This window comes from Oreochromis aureus, linkage group 23, assembly GCF_013358895.1.
Source record: "Oreochromis aureus strain Israel breed Guangdong linkage group 23, ZZ_aureus, whole genome shotgun sequence".
In the NCBI taxonomy this organism is placed as follows: Eukaryota; Metazoa; Chordata; class Actinopteri; order Cichliformes; family Cichlidae; genus Oreochromis; species Oreochromis aureus.
Window position 1 is genome coordinate 26,512,341 of NC_052963.1, and position 21,129 is coordinate 26,533,469.

Here is a 21,129-nt window from a genome sequence, read left to right on the forward strand (position 1 = left end):
TGGAGAGCACCCGCATCAATTCGCAAACGAAAACTTTAGACTCAGTTCAAATGCTCACGCGGCATGCCCACGTGACTGTATGTTGCACGCTCACCTAACCTAACTTTACGTTGCACGCGTACATGACTTTCCGTTTGTGCCTTGAATAATGAATAAGGCTACGTCCACACGTACCAGCGTATTTTTGAAAACGCTGATTTTTCTATGCATTTGCACCTTTTGTCCACACGCAATGTATGTCTGGCCTTACATTGTGTTTGTATTTCCACATTTCACGAAGCAGAACGCAGTCTTCAGAGATCTCTACGTGAACACTGGGTGTCTGCTTCAGTCCGAAGCAGACACCCAGACCAGTCTTAAAAGAAAGCACAAGTAAAACTTTTTTATTCACAAACATATCTTTGATTGTTAAGAATCTATGATCTTGTCTTTTATACATATCTGTGGTGCTTGCATAGGGGGCGATCGTGGCTTAAGAGTTGGGAGTTCGCCTTGTAATCGGAAGGTTGCAGGTTCGAGCCCCGGCTCGGACAGTCTCGGTCGTTGTGTCCTTGGGCAAGACACTTCACCCGTTGCCTACTGGTGGTGGTCAGAAGGCCCGGTGGCGCCAGTGTCCGGCAGCCTCGCCTCTGTCAGTGCGCCCCAGGGTGGCTGTGGCTACAACGTAGCTTGCCATCACCAGTGTGTGAATGTGTGTGTGAATGGGTGAATGACTGGATATGTAAAGCGCTTTGGGGTCCTTAGGGACTACAAAAGCACTATATAAATACAGGCCATTTACCATTGCATACTGCAATATCACCACATAATATAGTCCAAAAAGTGGAAGTTTGTAAACTTTTTAAAAATGCAAAGCCGTGTACACTTGTGCACTTCAAAAATTCCTTGTATACTGTACCTTCTTGCACGTCTCTGTTTCCTGTGTGTGTTGTTACAAATCAAACTAACTTTAGGAATAAAAATGCCAAAAGCACATTTACAATTACTTATAGAGCTGGGCGATATGACCCATAATTCATATCTCGATATTTTTTAGCTGGATGGCGATATAAGATATATATCTCGATATTTTTTTAAAGCCATAAAGTAAGAACAAAAAGAGAGTTCTTAGTCAAAGCTGTGTCCCAGATGTCACACAGGCACTTTTATTAACATACAGCATAGATGTACATGAAAAAAACTACTCAAAAATAAATTATGAGCATTTATTAAATAATGATGCTCTATAAATAAAAGAAAACTATGTTGTTTTGTGCATAACAAAGAGCTCACAATTGTGCAGTCAAAATGTAAACTAACAGACGCTGAGCATAATAACAAAGACAGATTTCACAGCTGCTCTGTTCCCAGCTTCTACTGCGTGACTGACAGCCTGGAGTTTAAAATCCGCTTCAGTAACCATGTCTCTGAACAGGTGCCATTTATGGTTCCTTATACACACACCTGTACGGTAATATTACGTTGAAGCACAGTACGTATTACTCCGCGAGGCTCCTCGGTAGCCGTAATGCTCCGACAATCCATCAAGCGGTGCAGCTCCGTAGCTTACCAAAGTCGTATTAAAACATTTTTTGACAGATTGCTGAGCGCTGTGTATCACATAAAATCGGTTCGCGGTCATCAAGCACAACCAGAATTCATACAAAAGGCGCGCAGTCAACTTTTGAGAAAATGAAAGGATTTCAGGCCGTGCATGGCGTTAGCATGGCTAGCTCGTTAACACGTTGACGCCGTCCAGCCCCACGCACGGGGCGATGCGCAGTAACTCATTAACGGAGATTTGCCGTGTCCATCTTGTCGCTGCCTGCAGGTGAAGCGATGGGGAGGAGGGGAGTTGTGTTCAGTGAAGGAGAGGCGAGGTCGAGTAACGTTGCGTAAAGACAAAAGTGGACGAACGAGAGGCAAACTTGCGGCTCCGCAACTATAATTATAACGTAACATAGACTATATCGATATAAAGGATATTGTCACATCTTATATTTCGTATAAAAATATATCGATATTTTTAAAAAACTCGATATATCGCCCAGCTCTAATTACTTATGACCGTTTTTAACTTCTTTTCTTCAGACCAAATCCCCTGTACACATATACTGACTCAGAGGATGAGCAGCCTACAAAAAAACGGTTTCCCCAGGCCCCATGAGTGAAAATACCAGGTAATAAAATACTGTCTAGTGTCTGTGTACATATCTGTGTCTGACACAAGGAAACTTTTTTGACAAGTTGTCTGTATTCTTAAATACTTAAAAAATTATCTTTTTCTAAACAGCCCTCACCACTCCGCAGTCTGCCCCCCAGCCCACTGATGACAATCATCTAGAGCTGGGCGATATAAGATTTTTTCATATCACGATATGTTTTTTTCATTTCAGGCGATAACGATATATATCACGATATAAGCCAAATAACTATATTTGTAAGATTTAAATGTGCCGTTGCTCACAAGTAAAATGTGAAATAATTAGCAGCTTGTTTTAATTAAAATATTTATTTCCCATAATAAGTTCAACAGGGCAGATGTACTTAAGGAACATGAGACTTCAGTTTCAGATAAATAAAGGCAAATATTGCAAACTACACAAAAGGTAGCCGCTAAAGCGTTTAAGTTTCAAAATAGAACAAACAAAACAAACAAAACTAAATTGTCAATTCCACTTAGAAACAAAATATTACTTCTAAAAATAAATCTTAGTTTGTTTTACAGAAGAACAGACAAAATTGACTAACTTTTGTCAATATCAAATAAACTGAGAACTAAAAGGAAATTCTCAATCTCTCCTTGTTGTATAGCTTAGCTTTTCAAACAGTTTTAACAGTTACTTTAGTCTGACAAAAGCCGAATGACGAATTAGCGCTTTCAGTCAGAGATTGAGCATGCACCGCTTTATTGTATTTCCAGACTTGCTTTCGGCACAATTTACAGTGCGCGCTACTCTGTTTTTTGTCAGACTTGAAATAGCCGAAATACCTTCACACTACGGAACTTCTGTGGCCCTTCCGTTCGACAAGCTCTCCAGCATTGGAACCATCATCTGTTTTTTCTTCGGTAACCTTCGCTCACGCTCTCGGTTGATTTTTCTCTAGTCGGCAAACTCCTTTCCTTCATTACCCGGGCTGCACGGCTGCAAAAACAAATACACATGTGCACCTTGGCGCTTGTGCTGTACATAACAAGTCACGTGACGTGACGCTGCGGCTGTGATTGGTTCGGCTCTGCGCTACTTAATTTGGATTGGCTGTTCTTTTTTTTTTTTTTTTTAAGAGGACAAGAGAGATGAGGCCTATCGCAATAGTTTAATTTTTCTATCGAGAAAAAGTTATTTCGCAATACATATCGTTATCGTTTTATCGCCCAGCTCTACAACCATCATAATGCCCCACCCAGCTTGCGGCACGTTTCGCCACTCCAGCACAAACAAAGGGATCAATTGATGTGCTGGGTGCGTTTCACATTTCCTATGTCCAGTTTTTGCTATATTACTTTGTCTTTCTTAATAACAAGATTTTCATGTCCGGTTAATCTGGAGATGGAGTCTTTGGTCTTTGGCTTGTTTTGTCCTCGGGCTGTACACAAGGACCCCATGTTGTCTGTTTTTTTTAAAGGATACACCATGCTAAGACATATCACATTTTCAGCTCATAGCTCTTTGGGAATCAAATGTGGCAGTTTGCCGATTTCCCCCTGGTGACTTTCATGTTTATCAGCCTAGGAGTTTACATACCTTCTCCCTGCTGGAGACAATTAACAAGAGCTTATTCATGTGCTCTGATTCACTTTTTGTCTTTTTGTGTGTGTGTGTGTCTATTTTTGTCCTAGATGGCCTGACGCAGCAGGTAGGGGCGAACTCTATGTCTGAGTTTGTCTTTGCTCAAGCAGTCCAGAAATGGCTCAGATACGCTCTGGATCGTATGGGTGGCGCAGGACGCACATCATCCATCCCCATCCCGGAGTAAAAATTTAAAAGTGACGTGAAACATAGAAATCTTAATAGGAAACTTTGTCTTTTAATAAAGTATTTTGTAAACGATACATGTCTATTGACCTTTTTTTTGTTTAGTTTTTTTTCTCTGTTACATGTGTGATGCTTTCTGTTTTTAGAATGTTACTATTGACATGATACATTGTGAGACATTTTTTAACATATAAAGGGTGTCCAATTTGAGGAATAAGTACAATTATGTGTTTAGGTGGTTTAAGTATTGATGGAAACATGCAGTAGTTTAGCATTGGTTAAAACTAACTTACTTTAACTTTTGTTTCAATAAAAAGCAACTGTGCGAAAGAGGTGGAAAATCAACATCACAGTTCAACAGTGTTTCAATATCAGAATCTGACATTGTTTCAATGTCAACAGTATTAGAAAATATAGCGTCCAATCAATGTCAGCTTTCAACATTGATTCAATATCAAAACCTGACATTGTTTCAATAACAAAGGGTGCAAGAGTGACGTTAGGTCAACGTCACACCTCAACATTGATTCAATGACGTCGCCTGATATTGACTAAACATTGTTTCAATGTTTCCTTGCTATCTGGGTAGCCTGTATAACAAATAAATATGTACCCAATACGTATAAAATCCAGAAAGCTACTGTTACGAAATAAATATATATTCTTATTGCTTATTTTCTGTTTATATTGTTTTATAGAGCCCAGTGTAGGAAAACGCCCTTGTGAGTTAGAATGTATGCCAAAAGTCAGAGTAGACTGCACGTCTTGTGCAGAAAACAGGAAGTATAGTGCAGAGCTGCAGAGGCATATTAATAAAACACAGGAAACCAGACAGAAAAAGTGGAACTAAGTAAACTGTGTGTGTGACGTATAGCAGAACTATGTATAACTATGCTGGCTTCTAAGGCTTTCAGACCTGAGCTTGTGTGCTCATGTGGCGGGTCTCCATTTCCGGAAATATAAAATAAATATCACTTTTTGAGCTTGACCACTCTGAGTCTAACTGAAGTTTCACTGTTTTTTGTTAGAAAAAAAAAAAATCACACTGCTATATGCTTAATTTATACAAAATGTCAGAAATCTGCACTTTCATGAACAAATATTTAAACAAAATTTTTCACGATTTGCTGAGTTAACCCTCTGAGGTCCATATGTCTGTGAAGATTATCAGTCATCCAGGTCATCGTAGTCTAAGGAGCTTGGAAAGAAAAGCGTCTGGACTTCTTTAAGTTGCACCTCTCATTTCACCTCTCATCCGAGAAGCTTCTTCAGTTCTAGGGTCAAATGGTGGAGAGTCCCAGGACAAAATGATCCTCTACCTAATCACATGAGCCAAGGTGTGAAAACGGCCAAGGTTTCGGGTGAGCTCCCCTATCATGTGATTTCCTGAGGTCAGATGGCCCAGGATGTGAGTGGGCGTTTTAGGCGTCTGGGAAGGGATCTCAAAACTGGATTATAGATGGCAGAAAGTTGGTATCGTAAACCACCACCTCTGTTCAAAGATGGCCGCTCACAGTGGACATAGATGGCCTCTTTTACTCCTCTTTCAAACCATCTGTCTTTTCTGTCCAAAATGTGAACATTGGCATCCTCGAAAGAGTGACCTTTATCCTTTAGATGCAGATGGACTGCTGAGTCTTGTCTCCACAGGAAACGTGTTCAAGCATCTTAAAGAAGTCCAGATGCTTTTCTTTCCAAGCTCCCTAGACCCTCTGAGGCCCAAAATATAACTGGCCATTTTTGACTCCTTTTGATTTTACATTTGTATTTCACCTTTACATTTTTTCAATTTATTTTTTTTTCCTGCCTTGTTTGGTATCATTCTTTTCAGCTCAACCTCACACGTCTGAATTTAGTTGTTTTTTTCATTGACATACTGTATTAACACAACTGATCTGAAATCACACAAAAAACCTGAAATCTGAAAGTCTCATGGTGTTGTTCGATATGTGCTCTGGCTGAATCATGGCATGGCTTGCTACTGAAAACAAGAAAAAAAAACCTTTCACACTATGGGCTGAACCATTTGTTAATGGTGGAGGGGGGTACAATATGCAATATTGATGGAGCTTGTGTCTGGGCCCTCTGGGATCCCTATGATGCGGATGTTAGCTCTCCGCATCCTGCCTTCCATGTCATCACATCTATCCTTCAAGTCAGACAGCTCCTTCTATATACTCTCTACTGTAGATTGCAGGGTGGTCACCTCACTGGTCCACATTGACAGCCCATCCTCAGTTTCTTTCACCGTGACCTTTATGCCATCAAATTCAACGCGTGTCGCTGCCATGCTGTTAGCAATCTCATTTCTCATTCTTTGCACGTCAGACCTAGACTTGTAGTCAAGACCGCCTAATCCGAGACCAAGACAAGACCAAGACCAGAGGGTATCGAGACCAAGACAAGACCAAGACCAGAGGGTATCGAGACCAAGACCAAGACCGAGACAAAAAAAGTCTTTAAACTGCAGCCAGATGCTGCTTCGTTTATGGGTGTCAGGCATATTTATGTGTTTTTGCTTTCACACAGCCCTCCTCACCGCTGTCTACTGTCTCATTCACTTACTGAGAGGACAGACGGATGCTCCACTTGACTGTCGCGTCTCTCACCCTCTCTGTTTTTCACATAATGATATTATCCTATATCCTCGCATGTGATTGGCCACAATATGGAGGGATTTGGGATCCCAGCTGAGCCACTGTGTGAGAGCTGAGCAGCGAAAGGAAATTAAGTGAGGGTTGAAATGACTGAAAGATTATTAGGCTCTGTTTTGAGTTTTGTTCAAAAAAGAATGACTTCATATAGGGGAAAAAAATTACATATGCAGGACACACCTTAAACTAGTTTTTTGATTAAGCAGCAAGGCAGAACAAAATCAGGGCTGGATCAAGACACAAGGACTAAACCCCAATTCAACCAGACCCAGAACTGATCCAGAATTAAAACAGGACTACAACAGTTCAAAATCAGGACTACTTAGGACTTAACCAAGACAGAACCAGAATCAAAACTAGATGATAGTAGCACTGAAAATCATCATAGACCTGCACTACACTTATTTTTTAATTCTACCAAAGTGCACTATTTAGATTCAGAAAAGTTTATATAATTATTTAGCCTTGTTGTGCAAACAAGCCTGCAAAACTTAATAAATACAGAATTTGAAAAGTAACAAATGGGATCTAAAAAGTTACACTAGGCACTAGATACATGTTCTGATGAGTTTTGGCAAACAACCATTTGACTAACATGTGTGTCTCACCTGCTCTTGTTCCATCTCTGTTCTGTCCTCATTCTCCTCTCTCTCCCTCTCTGTTCCTCTCTCTCCCTCTCTGTGCTGACAATCAAACCAAACACTAACATCATCAAATATACAGTTGAAACCAGATATTTACATACTCTTCAGATAAAAACACAAACACTTTTTAATTGTAACATCAAATCAGACTAAATGTTTATTTTTTTTAGATTGATAAATATAAAAAACATATTTGTTAACTTTAAGAGTAAAGAGAGAAACTATCTGTATTTCTTAATTGCAAATGGCACCAAATTGTATTCAAAATTGAGCCACACTTATGGAGCTCCACAATTGTTTTCCTGGTGTTTTGGTTGATATCTCTTGATTTTCCCATTTCAAAGAAACAGGCTCTGTGTTTTGCCTTATATGCATCCACAGGTGTGCCACCAATTTACTCACATGGACTCTACTAACCTATCAGAAGCTTCTTCAGCTCAGAATGGAATCCGTCATGGTCCTGAGTCTGAGGACTCAGTGTTTTGTGTTTCCTTATGCTTTTGTTCATTCCGAGTATGTATTCTGTTGTGATTTTGCCATTTCTTTGCCTGCCTGCTCCCACTTCTCTGTGTTCCCTCCGTCTGTCTATGGTGTCACTGTGTCTGCTCGTGAGTCTGCCTGTCAAGTTCAGTGTCCTGTCTGGTTCTCTGTGTCTGTTAGTTTCCTGTTTTATTCTGAAAGTTCATGTCTCATGTCAGTGTGTTCAGTTTTACCTCTCCCCTGTCTCGTTAGCCTAATTTCTCCCAGCTGTATCTCCCTCCTGTGGCCCATTCCCTGATTACTCCCCGTGTATTTAAGCCCTGTGTTTTCCTGTGCTCTCTGTCGCGTCGTCTGTTTTACTCCATGTCCGTCTGCGGAATTCTGTGTAACCCGGTAGTCGGTCTGCGTCTGTCCGCCATCTTTCTTTGTGCTTTTTGTTCCTCCTCCCGTGCGTGTTTGGTTTAAGTTGAGTTCTTTAGTTTTCCCCAGTTTAGGTTTGTTTACTCCCCGCTCTGCTCCTCCTGTTTTTGTCACCTTATCACCTCTGTAAATAAACATTCACTCGCACCCCAGCCAGTGCCTGCATTTTGGATCCTTTTCTCAATTCACCACACGACTGCTGCGCAGTCGTGACAGAATCGTCTGGAGTTTTCTTATTAATTAACAATAAACTTAGTGTATATGTACTCCTAAATTTGATGAAAGTTATTAAAATAGACAGCTCCCTCATCTTATTTTGACATTTAACTAATTCAAAAGATATTTCAACATTTATTTATCTAAAACAAAAGTTTACTCTAAATTGATGTTTAACAGTAAAAAAAAAGTTTTTATGTTTTCTTCCTAAAGTGTATGTAAATATCTGGTTTCATCTGTGAATACACTGCTGTGTATTGAAATTCCTCTTGTTTTGCATATATATACTGAACAACATACAAAGCATAATATATAAAATAACATCTACCTGAGTTTTTTCTTTGAAAGAAGCTCCTTATGTCCATTGTTGTGTTCATCAGTACACGATTGAAACCGATTTAGAGAGTTTGTTTAGCCGTGGAGGGTAACAACTGAAAATATGAAATGTAAGCTAAGACTCTCTAAAAAATCAGCATTGTTGTTTGGCTTTTTATTTATCCATTTGTTGATTCACTCGAAGAGCAAGTAACGCAACCAAGTGATCAGTTTGATATCAATCTTTTGTGATACACCATCATATTTACATTATTAGTTCAGTACGAATGATTTGCTTCGGTACTTGGTCAAACTTAAGCTCTCCTCTGTCTGCAGCAAACTCGCAGGCAGCAGCTTCTCCCCCCTCACTCACATGCAAGGGGGGAGAATCTCCAAAATCTCCCGAACACTATGTCGATTTGAGAACGCAAGACCGAAACAGCGAGACCAAGATGGAGAGCAAAGTCAGTCGAGACCAAGACAAAAGTCCGTCGAGACCAAGACCACGTAAAAGTGGTCTCGAGACCGGTCATCCAACTCTAGTCAGACCTATTGTCAATATTGTCAAAATCTTTCAATGCATTCCTGAGTTCTTCTTTTAACACCGTACTAATATCCTTTTTAATGGATTGAAAAAGCTCCAATTTTAGAGCAGCAATATCCACATCACATGGCCGCTCGCTCTGTTGAGTCTGCTCTTCAGCGGCCGTAGAGCTGGAGGCTGCCCTTGGGCCATCATCGATACTCTCGCCCGAGGTCACACCGGGCCTAGTCGCCGCTCCTCCTGTGTGCTTGTATTTTCGTAGGTTGGATGCCATTTCATCTCAAATAAAGTTATAATATAATTTATAAGACTGTTAACTTCCGCTGTAGCACAAAAGAAGACTTTTTAGGTTGAGAAAAAACTATTTTTGAAACTCAATTAGTGGGAGCCTTCAGGGACACGTGTTACTCCATTGCCGGAAGCTTATTTAATTTAACATTAAATCAAATTGTTTCTACACCTATCAAATCTGAATAAAATCTAACCTTTCTGATGAGAACTTCTTTATTTTAGATCCTGTTGTCCTGTTTCAGCATGAAAAGTCATCTGAGATTTGTAGAAAATATGTTGTTTGTTCTTCCTTCTGCCTCCTTAGGCAAGCAAGGCCTTGTTTCTTTTTTTAGTGCTCATTGATAAACCGGCGTTGACGTCTTTCTGTGTTAAAACCGTTTATAATAAACACTTATTATTTACCATACTGCTGTGTTTGGCTTCCTTTTCTACCTCTCCATCCTATTTGATACTGCTTCCCCACACCTACCCCTAGACCTTATTTCTGGGAACGTAATATCAAGCAAAGTTAAGTTCATTTACCTGAGCTGTGAGATATAAGGCAGACACTGCAGGAAACTCCTCACTTCACTCTCTTCATGTGAGCAGCCTGTCAGCTTCACTTGTATCTTCTCTGGTTGGAGTTTCAGCACTTCCAGGAGGATGGAGGTCTTTCTCTCTGAGAGGTTTATGGACCAGACTACAGGAGCTGACTGGAAAACTGACTGTAATGATGGAAGGACACTCAAGCCTGTTTTAGTCTCATAAGCGTACAGGTCCATCAGGAAATCACACCATTTCTCTTTGAGAGGACTGTTTTTGTATCTGCACACTGATGATAACAGCTCCAGTATCTTCTCTCCTGTCTGCTGTTCTCTCTCTGCTGCTGCACAGAACAGATTCACAAAGAACCTGACTGCTTCATGAAGATATGACTTCTGAGGATCAACACTGGAACAATAAGAAGGAAACATTTAGTGATGATTTGATCTCAGCTGCATAAAAACAACCACACACTACTGATGGATCAAATACTAATTTCACTTAGTGACACACAAATCACTTTGTAATGTTTGTGTGTTTAATCTGGATCTTTGGTTTATTTTCTCTCTTCAGGAAAATGAAACTATGATAAAAAAAAAAATAATCAGAGACTGTTTATTTATAAGTTTGCTGACTTACAAGTCAGCAAACTTATAAATTGAGCAGAGGATCAAATAATTATTTCCTGCGCTGTAAAAAGGTAGAATAGTGTGAGAACAGCTGTGATATAGTGTTGTATTAATTCATGTATTTCAGAGTATTTTGAGACTTTAGATATTATATGGATAAGGCAAGGGAAGGAAAACTACAGGAGGAAGATGAAAGAGCAGCAGCAACAGGACAACAGAGGGGTTTGGAACAGCCTGTAGACAATCCCAGGACAAAAACCAACCCCCCAGGCTGCAGGAGACTTGGGGTGGGTGAATGACCTAAACACCCACCCCTCCCCCGGCATCATCCCCCCTGCTGCAATCTCCCTCATTTTAAGAGACTGCCTGTCTTTCACCTCAGGACTTCACACCTCTCAGCTCCCAGCCATCACACCCACCCCCGGCTTCTGTGGACTCCAACATAAACCCCCCTCCCCCGAAATCCCCTCTCTCTATCAATGTTCCCTCTAATTTTCCATGTGTCTGAGTGAACACACAAACTCCCTGAGCGGTCCCTTGGACCACTGTGAGCGACATTAGACGTGTGCACTGTGGTCACGCCAGCATCAAATCCATCCAAGTTACATGGTTTATTAAAATAATCAAATTACAGCATTTACATTTATGTTAGACTACTTTTAATTAACTGCTTTAGCCCACTTACAATGAAAATTTAAAAAAAAAATCTTGTTCATGACCTGTGTAGTATGTTAACACTATTGGAAGTAAAAATAACTTGAACTCCAATTTTGAAAACAAAACTTTCTTCTTCTTTTTTTTTTTTAATTTATAAATTCTGACTTGTATTATGAGTATGAGTCTGTGGTCTGGGAGAGAGTCCTGTAACTCTCTGTCTGCAAAATACAGTATATAATGACCAATGTTGGGCAATTAATTATATAGTTACTTCTTCAAAAAAAGTAACTATTATGCAAACAAAGTTTTTGCAGCTGTTTACCTAAAAATGCAGCCAAGGCGTTTTTTAAAATAAACATTTCAAAATATTTACAGAACAATCAGCTGTTCTGCATCAAATCTGATGCCACACAAATTATTTGTGCCACTCCAAAAAATAATTTCTGTCCACTATGAGATAAAGGAGAACAACAGCCTGATACCTGCAGGCCTGACAACAGGAGATGTATCACTCCTGTAACACCTGTAACACTCAGCAGTCGCCTCATTGTTCTGACACACACAACAAAACTATTGACTACACTACACACTAACTACACACTAACTACACAAGATTTGCACTAACGTCGCAAATCTCTCACATCTCAAAACACCGCCGTCACTCCTAAACCTTCCCCCCTTCTTAAACAACTAAATGCCATGTTGCCATATCATTTTTTGATTGGTCGACATGGTACATTTTTGCACCAATAGGAAAGGGTGGGGTTTTTTGGATTTGTTTTTGCTGACAGGCAGCGAGCGCTTTCAAGCGTTTTCCTTATAAAACGCCGTTGGTACCGTTTCTTCCCGCAGTAAATATAAATAACGATAGTATTGAGGAAGAAAACCAAACATTGCATATATTTTTATCATAACTCTGGTTTTACGTGGCCTATCAACACAATTTAAAAACTGGTATAAAGTCCACACTTTTTCTGTCAATTGTTCCATCTGACCTGCTCACATCTCCAATGGTTGTACATGTTGTCATTAACGTGGCTTCACTCCAATTTCAATTCAGGTTAGATTTTTTTTGTGCGCAACACAGATTTTCTATGCACAGAGACCGTGCCAGCAGTGCGCAAATGCACACACGCGCAGGTTAGAGGGAACATTGTTCTCTATCTCAGCACTTCCTGTGAGGAACGAGCTTCGGAAGATCAAGGTGCAGAAGGCTGCAGGTCCACATGGCAGCAGCTCCAGGCTCCTGAGGTGCTGCGCAGATGAACTGTGTGGCATCCTAGGTTATCTGTTCAAGCTGAGCCTGTCGCTGGGGAAAGTCCCACAGCTGTGGAAGACCTCCTGTGTGGTACCGGTACCAAAGACCTCCCATCCCAAGGACTTCAGCAGCTACAGGCCGGTAGCCCTGACATCACATCTGATGAAGACACTCGAGAGATTGGTTTTAAACCATCAGCGCCCCCTGGTGAGGTCTTCATTGGATCCGCTGCAGTTTGCTTACCAGCCTGGCATTGGGGTGGAGGATGCCATCATCTACCTCCTGCACCGAGCTCTGACTCACCTGGAGAAGCCTGGAAGCACCATGAGGATCATGTTCTTTGATTTCTCCAGTGCTTTCAACACCATCCAGCCACGACTTCTGAGGGACAAGCAGGAGCTATCAGGAGTGGACCACCACATGTCCCAGTGGATACTGGACTACCTCACAGGACGCCCACAGTATGTGAGGACACAGGGCTGTGTCTCTGATACGCTGGTCTGCAGTACGGCGGCCCTACAGGGAACTGTGCTGGCACCGTTCCTCTTCACTGCTGACTTCTCCATCAACTCCCCACGCTGCCACCTACAGAAGTTCTCTGACGACTCTGCCATAGTCGGCCTCATCACAGGTGAGGACGACTCAGAGTACAGACAGTGGACTCTGGACTTTGTGGACTGGTGTCAGCAGAACCACCTGCTGATCAATGCCGGGAAAACCAAGGAGTTGGTGGTGGACTTCCGGAGACGCAGACCCACCACACTGACACCAGTGAACATCCAGGGAGTGGACATTGAGATAGTGGACTCTTATAGGTACCTGGGTGTTCACCTGAATAATAAACTGGACTGGAGCCACAACACTGATGCTCTTTACAGGAAGGGTCAGAGCAGACTCTACCTGCTGAGGCGGCAGGGAGCGCTTTTAAAGACCTTCTATGACTCTGTGGTGGCATCTGTCATTTTTTACAGTGTGGTATGTTGGAGCAGCAGTTTATCGGCAGCTGAGAGGAAGAGGTTGGATAAACTCATCAGGAAGGCCAGCTCTGTTCTGGGATGCACCATGGACCCAGTGCAGGTGGTGGGAGACAGAAGGACTCTGGCCAAAATAACATCTCTGATGGACAGAGTCTCCCACCCCATGCATGTAAATGTTGCTGAACTGCAGAGCTCCTTCAGTGACAGACTGCTGCATCCTAGATGCATGAAGGAACGTTTCTGCAGGTCCTTCCTCCCTGCAGCTGTTAGACTGTACAATCAAAACTGCTCCCAACAAACAGAGATGTTTATATGAGCGCTGTAACTTGCACTATCTTATCAACCGATTCACACTTCAACCTGGATTTGCCTCTTATCTTTATTTAATTTAATAACGGTACAGTACTCTGTTTTTGGTAACCATTGTCCTTGATGTAAATATGTAGAAATTGTGTATGTGTCTTTTCTGTATCCTGTGTACTGTTTGTCTGTATATGTGTCTTTCTTGCTGCTGTTACATCCAAATTTCTCCTTGTGGGAACATTTAAGGATTATTCTATTCTATTCTGTTCTATTCTATATTGGTTATGGTCACTGAAAACTAGTATTTATTGATTTATTGCAGTCTTGATGCATTCTCAATCATCCAGGTAAGTAAATCTCCAAAAGTTGATTCTGTTCATCTGGACATAACGTTTTCAGTGGGAGAAACTTTTCGTCACTCATCCAAGTGACTTCTTCAGTCTCAGCTGACTGCAGGTTTCCCCAATTTTATAAACAGTACATTTGCATAATGACTGAAACCAGCACCACTGAAGGAACAAGCAGTCTATTTACACCTACAGGCCAGTGGACACTCTTTAAATGATGAGGATGTACACATTCTGGAAAGGGAGGAACGCTGGTTTGAGTGCGGAGTCAAGGAGGCCATTTACGTCAAAAGGGAAAGACCATCTCTGAATCGAGGAGGGGGCCTAAGGGTACATCTTTCACCATCTTACAATGCTGCGATTGTAGCCATTCCCCAACTCTCTGTGAATGGTACTCATGGCCATTGATCAGTGGTCATGAGAATTTGCATAATTATGATGAAGGAACTGACCTCCCAGCCCATTGTTCCTTCAGTGGGCTGGTTTCAGTCATTATGCAAATGTGCTGTTTATAAGATTGGGGAAACCTGCAGTCAGCTGAGACTGAAGAAGTCACTTGGATGAGTGACGACATGTTTCTTCCAACCGAAAAAACTACGTCCAGATGAACAGAATCAACTTTGTGTTATACAGGCTAATGTTTGATGTTACAGGAAATGCTGTTTGCTTTGGATTCTCCATGATGAAGGAGATGGCGAGCCACCTCTGAACCTGATCACCTCCTTAGCCTGAGCAGCTGCTCTACGTTTTCACTGTGACACACGAGGAGGCCACGCCCTTTTCTTTCATCATCCACCTGAGTTCACCTGTGTGAAAGCACAGCACCAAACAGCTGAACTGATGCGTTTCATTCAGGAGCTCTTCGGAAGTGAACCTGACTGGACGCTGACCTGTTTACTAAAACTAACTGACTACAAACCAGAGGAAAGTTGAACCTGAGGAACCAACTAAAGAACTTCCAAACTCTTCAACATCCCAGAGACACTTTCCTGCATTATCAGGTGACTCCTTGTGATGAGGGAGCAGCCTAAAGTAGCTTTGATCACTTCAACATCAACATTGTGTTTGTGCTGTTTACACTTGTCTGTGATGCTCTGTGAAATATTCACAAAGTCACTTTGTGCTTTTTCCTTTTTCTGTCATGAAGACAGCTGAGACTGGTTGGAGTCTCCAGGTCCTGCTGACCTTTCACTTTATTTGATAAATGCTTTGTGAGGCATGGATGGGCCTCACTTTAGACCAGCTCACACAAGATACTTCACTAACAACCAGTAACTGCCTGAATTAACCAGGAAGATCTGTGATACATGTAAAACTTTAAATTGTTAATCCATCATTGAAAAAGTATCAAACTGCTGTCATTAAACATGTTTTATATGAGCTTATTAAGCAACACTTAACATTCATATCCATGTTTATGAATGAGATACTAAGGAGGAGTAATGTTTTATAAATGATGAAATAAGTATGAACTAATGCTTAAGAGTGTGTAGCTATTATAAAGTGTTAGCAGTAAAACAGTAAATATCAACAATATAGAAAGACACAGAGTGGAACAACATCTACACTTCATATCTTGTACAACAGCAGCTTCACCTGCTGCTCACATCATACACGTGGAAATCACACTTATTCTACATCTGCAGGTGGAGACACAAAGTGATGAAGACTCTCTGCTGTCTGAAGTCTTCACTTGTTGCTCACTGTAGAGCTGCTAACATGATCATCATGCTCAGTGAAGTTCACTGCAGTCAAACACAGCTAACTGTGAAAATCAGTTTCCTTTCATTTAGAAATGCTTTTCAGTTTACTGATGTGATGGCCATACATGGTAAGCTCCACACCTCACCACTAGTTGCTCCACTTTAGTTTCATTTGCAGTCACTACTTTAAATATATATTAATTATTGCCCAATATATTGCTTCGTTATTAAATAAATTTTTTTCCAATCACACTTTCCATTGTTTACATGGAGTGCAAACATGCAAGGTTAAAGTTCTGTTTTATGTTATATTAATACATCTTTCTTTGTTTGAGTTACCTGATGTTTTGGCTTCTCCTTTCTGGTTGGCAAAGTGCTGTGGGATCTGAAGTACTACTGACGGCCTAACTGGACTAAACCACATGCTACATTGTGTGGTGGGTGTTTCAAGTTTATTTAATAGTTTTGTGTTACTTGGTTATATTGCAGGCATTTTGTTTCCCCCCTTGTCTGTCATTTGGTTTAGCGAAACTAGTATTTAAGTTCCCACATGTGTCATTTCAGGAAGTCAGTTTGTCTTGTGTTTGTTTGCATTTTGTTAGATGTTATTTTGAGTTCAGTTTATTGAGTTGCCCTCTTTTGTTGATCTGACTGTTTAAGTGTTGGTATGTCTCTTATGTCATCTTGGTGGCTGTTTATGTTCCTCCCTCTGCTAACCCCACAGCTGCATGTGACACTATCCACTCTGCCATAGCCCGGTTACAGACTCAGCACCCGAGTGCCTTTATTGTGATCTCGGGTGACTTCAACCATGTATCAGTGGACAATACACTACCAACGTTCAGACAATATGTGGACTGTCCCACCAGGGGAGAGAAAATTTTCGACCTACTGTATGCTAATGTCAAGGATGCATACAGCTCCTCCTCCCTCCCCCCACTTGGTAGGTCAGATCATAACCTGATTCACCTCACCCCACGCTATGTGCCAATTGTGAGGAGGGAACCTGTGACCACGAGGAGCGTTAGGAGGTGGTCAGAGGAGGCCTTAACGGAACTACAGGACTGTTTCGAGGTGACCGACTAGGAAACACTCTGTGAGCCTCACGCCGAGGACATCAACGGGCTTACTGAGTGTATCACAGACTACATAACTTTCTGCACCGACTCCATTGTTCCAACTCAGACTGTTCATTGTTACCCAAATAACAAGCCGTGGGTGACTAAGGACATCAAAGCCCTCCTCAATGACAAGAAGAGGGCTTTCAGAGGGGGCAATAAAGAGGAGGTGAGGAAGGTCCAGGTGTTACTAAAGGACAAGATCAGAGAGGCTAAGGACAATTACAGGAGGAAGCTGGAGTGGAAACTCCAGCAGAACAGCATGAGAGAGGTGTGGAGGGGCATGAAGACCATCACTGGATTCAGGCCAACCAACAGTAGGAGAGCTGTCCTCTCCCCCTTCCTCTTCACCCTCTACACCACAGACTTCAGCCACTGCACAGAGACCTGCCATCTTCAGAAGTTTTCTGATGACTCCGCGGTGGTTGGATGTATCAGCAGGGATGATGAGACAGAGTACCGGGCTGTGGTCGACTCCTTTGTCACGTGGTGTGAGCAGAATCATCTGCAGCTCAACGTGGCAAAGACCAAGGAATTGATAGTGGACTTCAGGAAGACCAGGAAACACTTGACCCCTGTTTCAATTCAGGGGGTCAATGTTGACATTGTGGAGGACTATAAATACCTTGGAGTACACATTGACAATAAACTGAACTGGGCTAAAAACACCACAGCACTTTACAGGAAGGGCCAGAGTCGTCTCTATTTTTTGAGGCGACTGAGGTCCTTCAACATCTGCCAGAAAATGCTCAGGATTTTCTATGAGTCTGTTGTGGCCAGTGCGATCCTCTATGCTGTTGCATGCTGGGGGAGCAGGCTGAGGGTCGCAGATGCCAACAGACTCGATAAACTGATCCGTAAGGCCAGTAATGTTGTGGGGATGAAGCTGGACTCCCTCAAGGTGGTGTCGGAGAGGCGGATGTTGTCCAAGATAAAGACAATGTTGGATAACACTTCCCACCCACTCCATGACATGCTGGTCAGTCACAGGAGCGCGTTCAGTGAGAGACTGAGATTACCGAAAAGCACCACTGAACGACACAGGAAATCATTCCTGCCTGTGGCCATCTCCCTGTACAACTCATCCACTTAACACACTGTTTACTGCAACAGCTACACCCTTCTTGCACATGTTCTTTTCAGCTATTTATTAATAAGTGACTTTTATGTATATATAGTGACTTTTATGTATATATATGCCTGTATATATTGTGCTATTCTTAGTTAGTGTATTGTCTGTCTCTGTTAATGTTTGTTTATAATGGAGCACTGTAACGAAAAATAATTTCCCCTAGGGATCAATAAAGTATTCTGATTCTGATGTCAATTATTTTTCATATTTTGTGGTCAATTAAACCCCATTTTTGAATTAAAGCCCCTGTGTCCTCTATGCCTTACTGCTTGGTCCCTGACAACTGACAAGAAACTGAAAGAGTCGATCAAATATAACAGCAGCAACAATAAAACTGAAACATGATTCCATCATGTTGAATCCCCAAAGTTTAAATATGAAACAAATGAAAAAGGAATATTACCAGAATATTGCAAATATGAAAAAAAACCCTGAGGATTAAATAGTCTAAAAAATTTTCCTTTTGAAAATTAATTATTTCTTTATATAGATTTAATCATGTGAAGAACATTTAATTTACCTGAGCTGTGAGATATAAGGCAGACACTGCAGGAAACTCCTCACTTCACTTTCTTCATGTGAGCAGCCTGTCAGCTTCACTTGTTTCTTCTCTGGTTGGAGTTTCAGCACTTCCAGGAGGATGGAGGTCTTTCTCTCTGAGAGGTTTATGGACCAGACTACAGGAGCTGAAAAAACTGACTGTAATGATGGAAGGACACTCAAGCCTGTTTTAGACTCATAGCCCTTCACATGGGAGTACAGATCCAGCAGGAGATCACACTGACATTTCTTTCCATAATCAGTCAAGTTCGTGTTATCATAGGGGAAATTTTGATGTCGGCACACTGATGATAACAGCTCCAGTATCTTCTCTCCTGTCCGCTGTTCTCTCTCTGCTGCTGCACAGAACAGATTCACAAAGAACCTGATTTCTTCATCTTGATCCCATAAATCAACACTGGAACAACAAGGAAACATTTAGTGATGATTTGATCTGAGCTGCATAAATAGAACCACACACTACTGATGGACTCCATCTTACTGACTCACAACAAAAACATTAATCCTGTCTGTGAAATCACTGCATACTGAACTGTAACTGTCATTTTATTTTCTGTCTGACAGTAAAACATTAAATATCAACAATATAAAAACACACAGAGTGGAACAACAACATCTACACTTCATATCTTGTTCAACATCAGTTTCACCTGCTGCTCACATCACACATGTGGAAATCACATATTTACTAACATGTGCTAAGAAATTAATTAATTTAAATTTTGATTCATTCACTTTTGGAAGTTTGCAAAATTATATTACATTAATATTTTCTGCTGCCGAAGAAGAGTCTTAAACACAAAGTGCACCATGTTGAGCCTCCTGTCAGAGTGTTTAGTTTCACCAAACCAGGGGTCCGTTCTTCGTACCTCGCTAAGTAAGTTAGCCGGATTTGAATGTTGACGATTTCGCGTGATTTTGGATCATTCGGTTCTCCGAAGCTCATCCGGGACTTGCTGTCATAGCAACAGATCCGTAAGCGTAAACCTGCTCGGGAGCAGGTTTACTTTATGTAAACAGGATTAGATCGCGGCCACTCAGGTATGTCCGCTTCATTTATACGAAAGCAACAGCGATATTTCGCCACTGTTTCTCCATAAATAAATATTATCAATGTAACTAAAGATAATGCAGTATTTGATTCTTTTATTGATTTCATACAGATACATACAGGTCATTTCCTAAAAAAAGGGAAATGTACTAGTAATCATTCTATTACATGTATTTGATTATTTCAGATGTAATTCATATTTTAGAGTAGTAATAGTAAATTACTTCGTGTAATCAAGATGAGAGACCACGACTATAAAAGCGAAGGTGGATTTGGGAAGTCTGTCGCAGCCATGTCCTGTCCGTTTGTACGCGAGCAAGGAAGGTGCAAGATTGATAAGGAGAGTTTACAGAATTCAGCGTATATTGCGGGATAGATGGGATAGACAGGATCCTTCCTGTCCTTCCTCCTCCTTATATATATATATATATATATATATATATATATATATATATATATATATATATATATATATATATATATATATATATATATATATATATATATATATATATATATATATATATATATATATATATATACATACACACACACACACAGAGGGGTGCAGGACCACCACCTGTCTTTATTTGCTCTGCCCTTTTCTTGGTTGCTGTTATAAACAAACAAACTGATTATTTCAGGGTCTCTTTTCAAGAGACTAAAAAGCAATATCAGTGATAAATATTACCATTCTGTGGAATATTCTTATATTTCACTTTTACTTGTTCCCATGTTCTAGTGGGTCCTGTTGTGGCTCTAATGTGAAAGAGGATATAATGTAATATAATATAATAAATTACTTACGAGTTTAATTTGTCAGCAACTTTCTGCCAGCCCTCTCTCCTTGCTTTTGCAGCCTTTGCAGTGTTCCCTTGCGTTTTAATTAAACTCTGAAACTCCTGATATCCCTCAATCAAGAGTTCTTGCTCTGCTGCCGTAAAATACTGAGCGCCGCCGACATCTTCGCCGACCAATCAAAGGGTTGCCGATCAATGTTTCTACTATCGATGCGTAGCCCCTTTTAAGCCACCCAGTGATCTCGCATTACTTCATCCAGCTGTACTAATCGTCAACAACAGGTGTGTTCGGAGAACTGGATTAGCGAGCTCAAGGTTAGCGCGATGATTTGATCTTGGATGTGTCATTTGATCTTGGATGTAGTAAGCGAGGTACGAAGAACGGACCCCAGCTCTCTTTGTACCTGGCTATATCACCATGGTAACAGATGCTGAACACACAGCCTGGTTTAGATCAGGTTATGTTCAGAGTTTCAGAGTAAAATCAGCTGTAAGTGCCACATTTTCTCTGATTCTGTTATTTCCAGTCTGCTCTGAGTGTGATGTAGAGT

At 41.1% G+C, this 21,129-nt stretch overlaps 1 protein-coding gene across 1 annotated transcript in view; it reads right to left on the reverse strand.

The window, feature by feature from the left end:
• Positions 1-19,121, reverse strand: part of LOC116318194 — a 41,580-nt gene extending 22,459 nt beyond the window's left edge. The window contains exons 1-2 of the mRNA XM_039607209.1: positions 18,687-19,121; positions 10,043-10,450 (exon numbers count right to left, since the gene is read on the reverse strand). Of these exons, the coding sequence (XP_039463143.1) occupies positions 10,043-10,281 (239 nt within the window). The 5' untranslated portion in view covers positions 10,282-10,450; positions 18,687-19,121. The remainder of the gene's footprint in view (positions 1-10,042; positions 10,451-18,686) is intronic.
• Between the last annotated feature and the right edge of the window lie 2,008 nt (positions 19,122-21,129).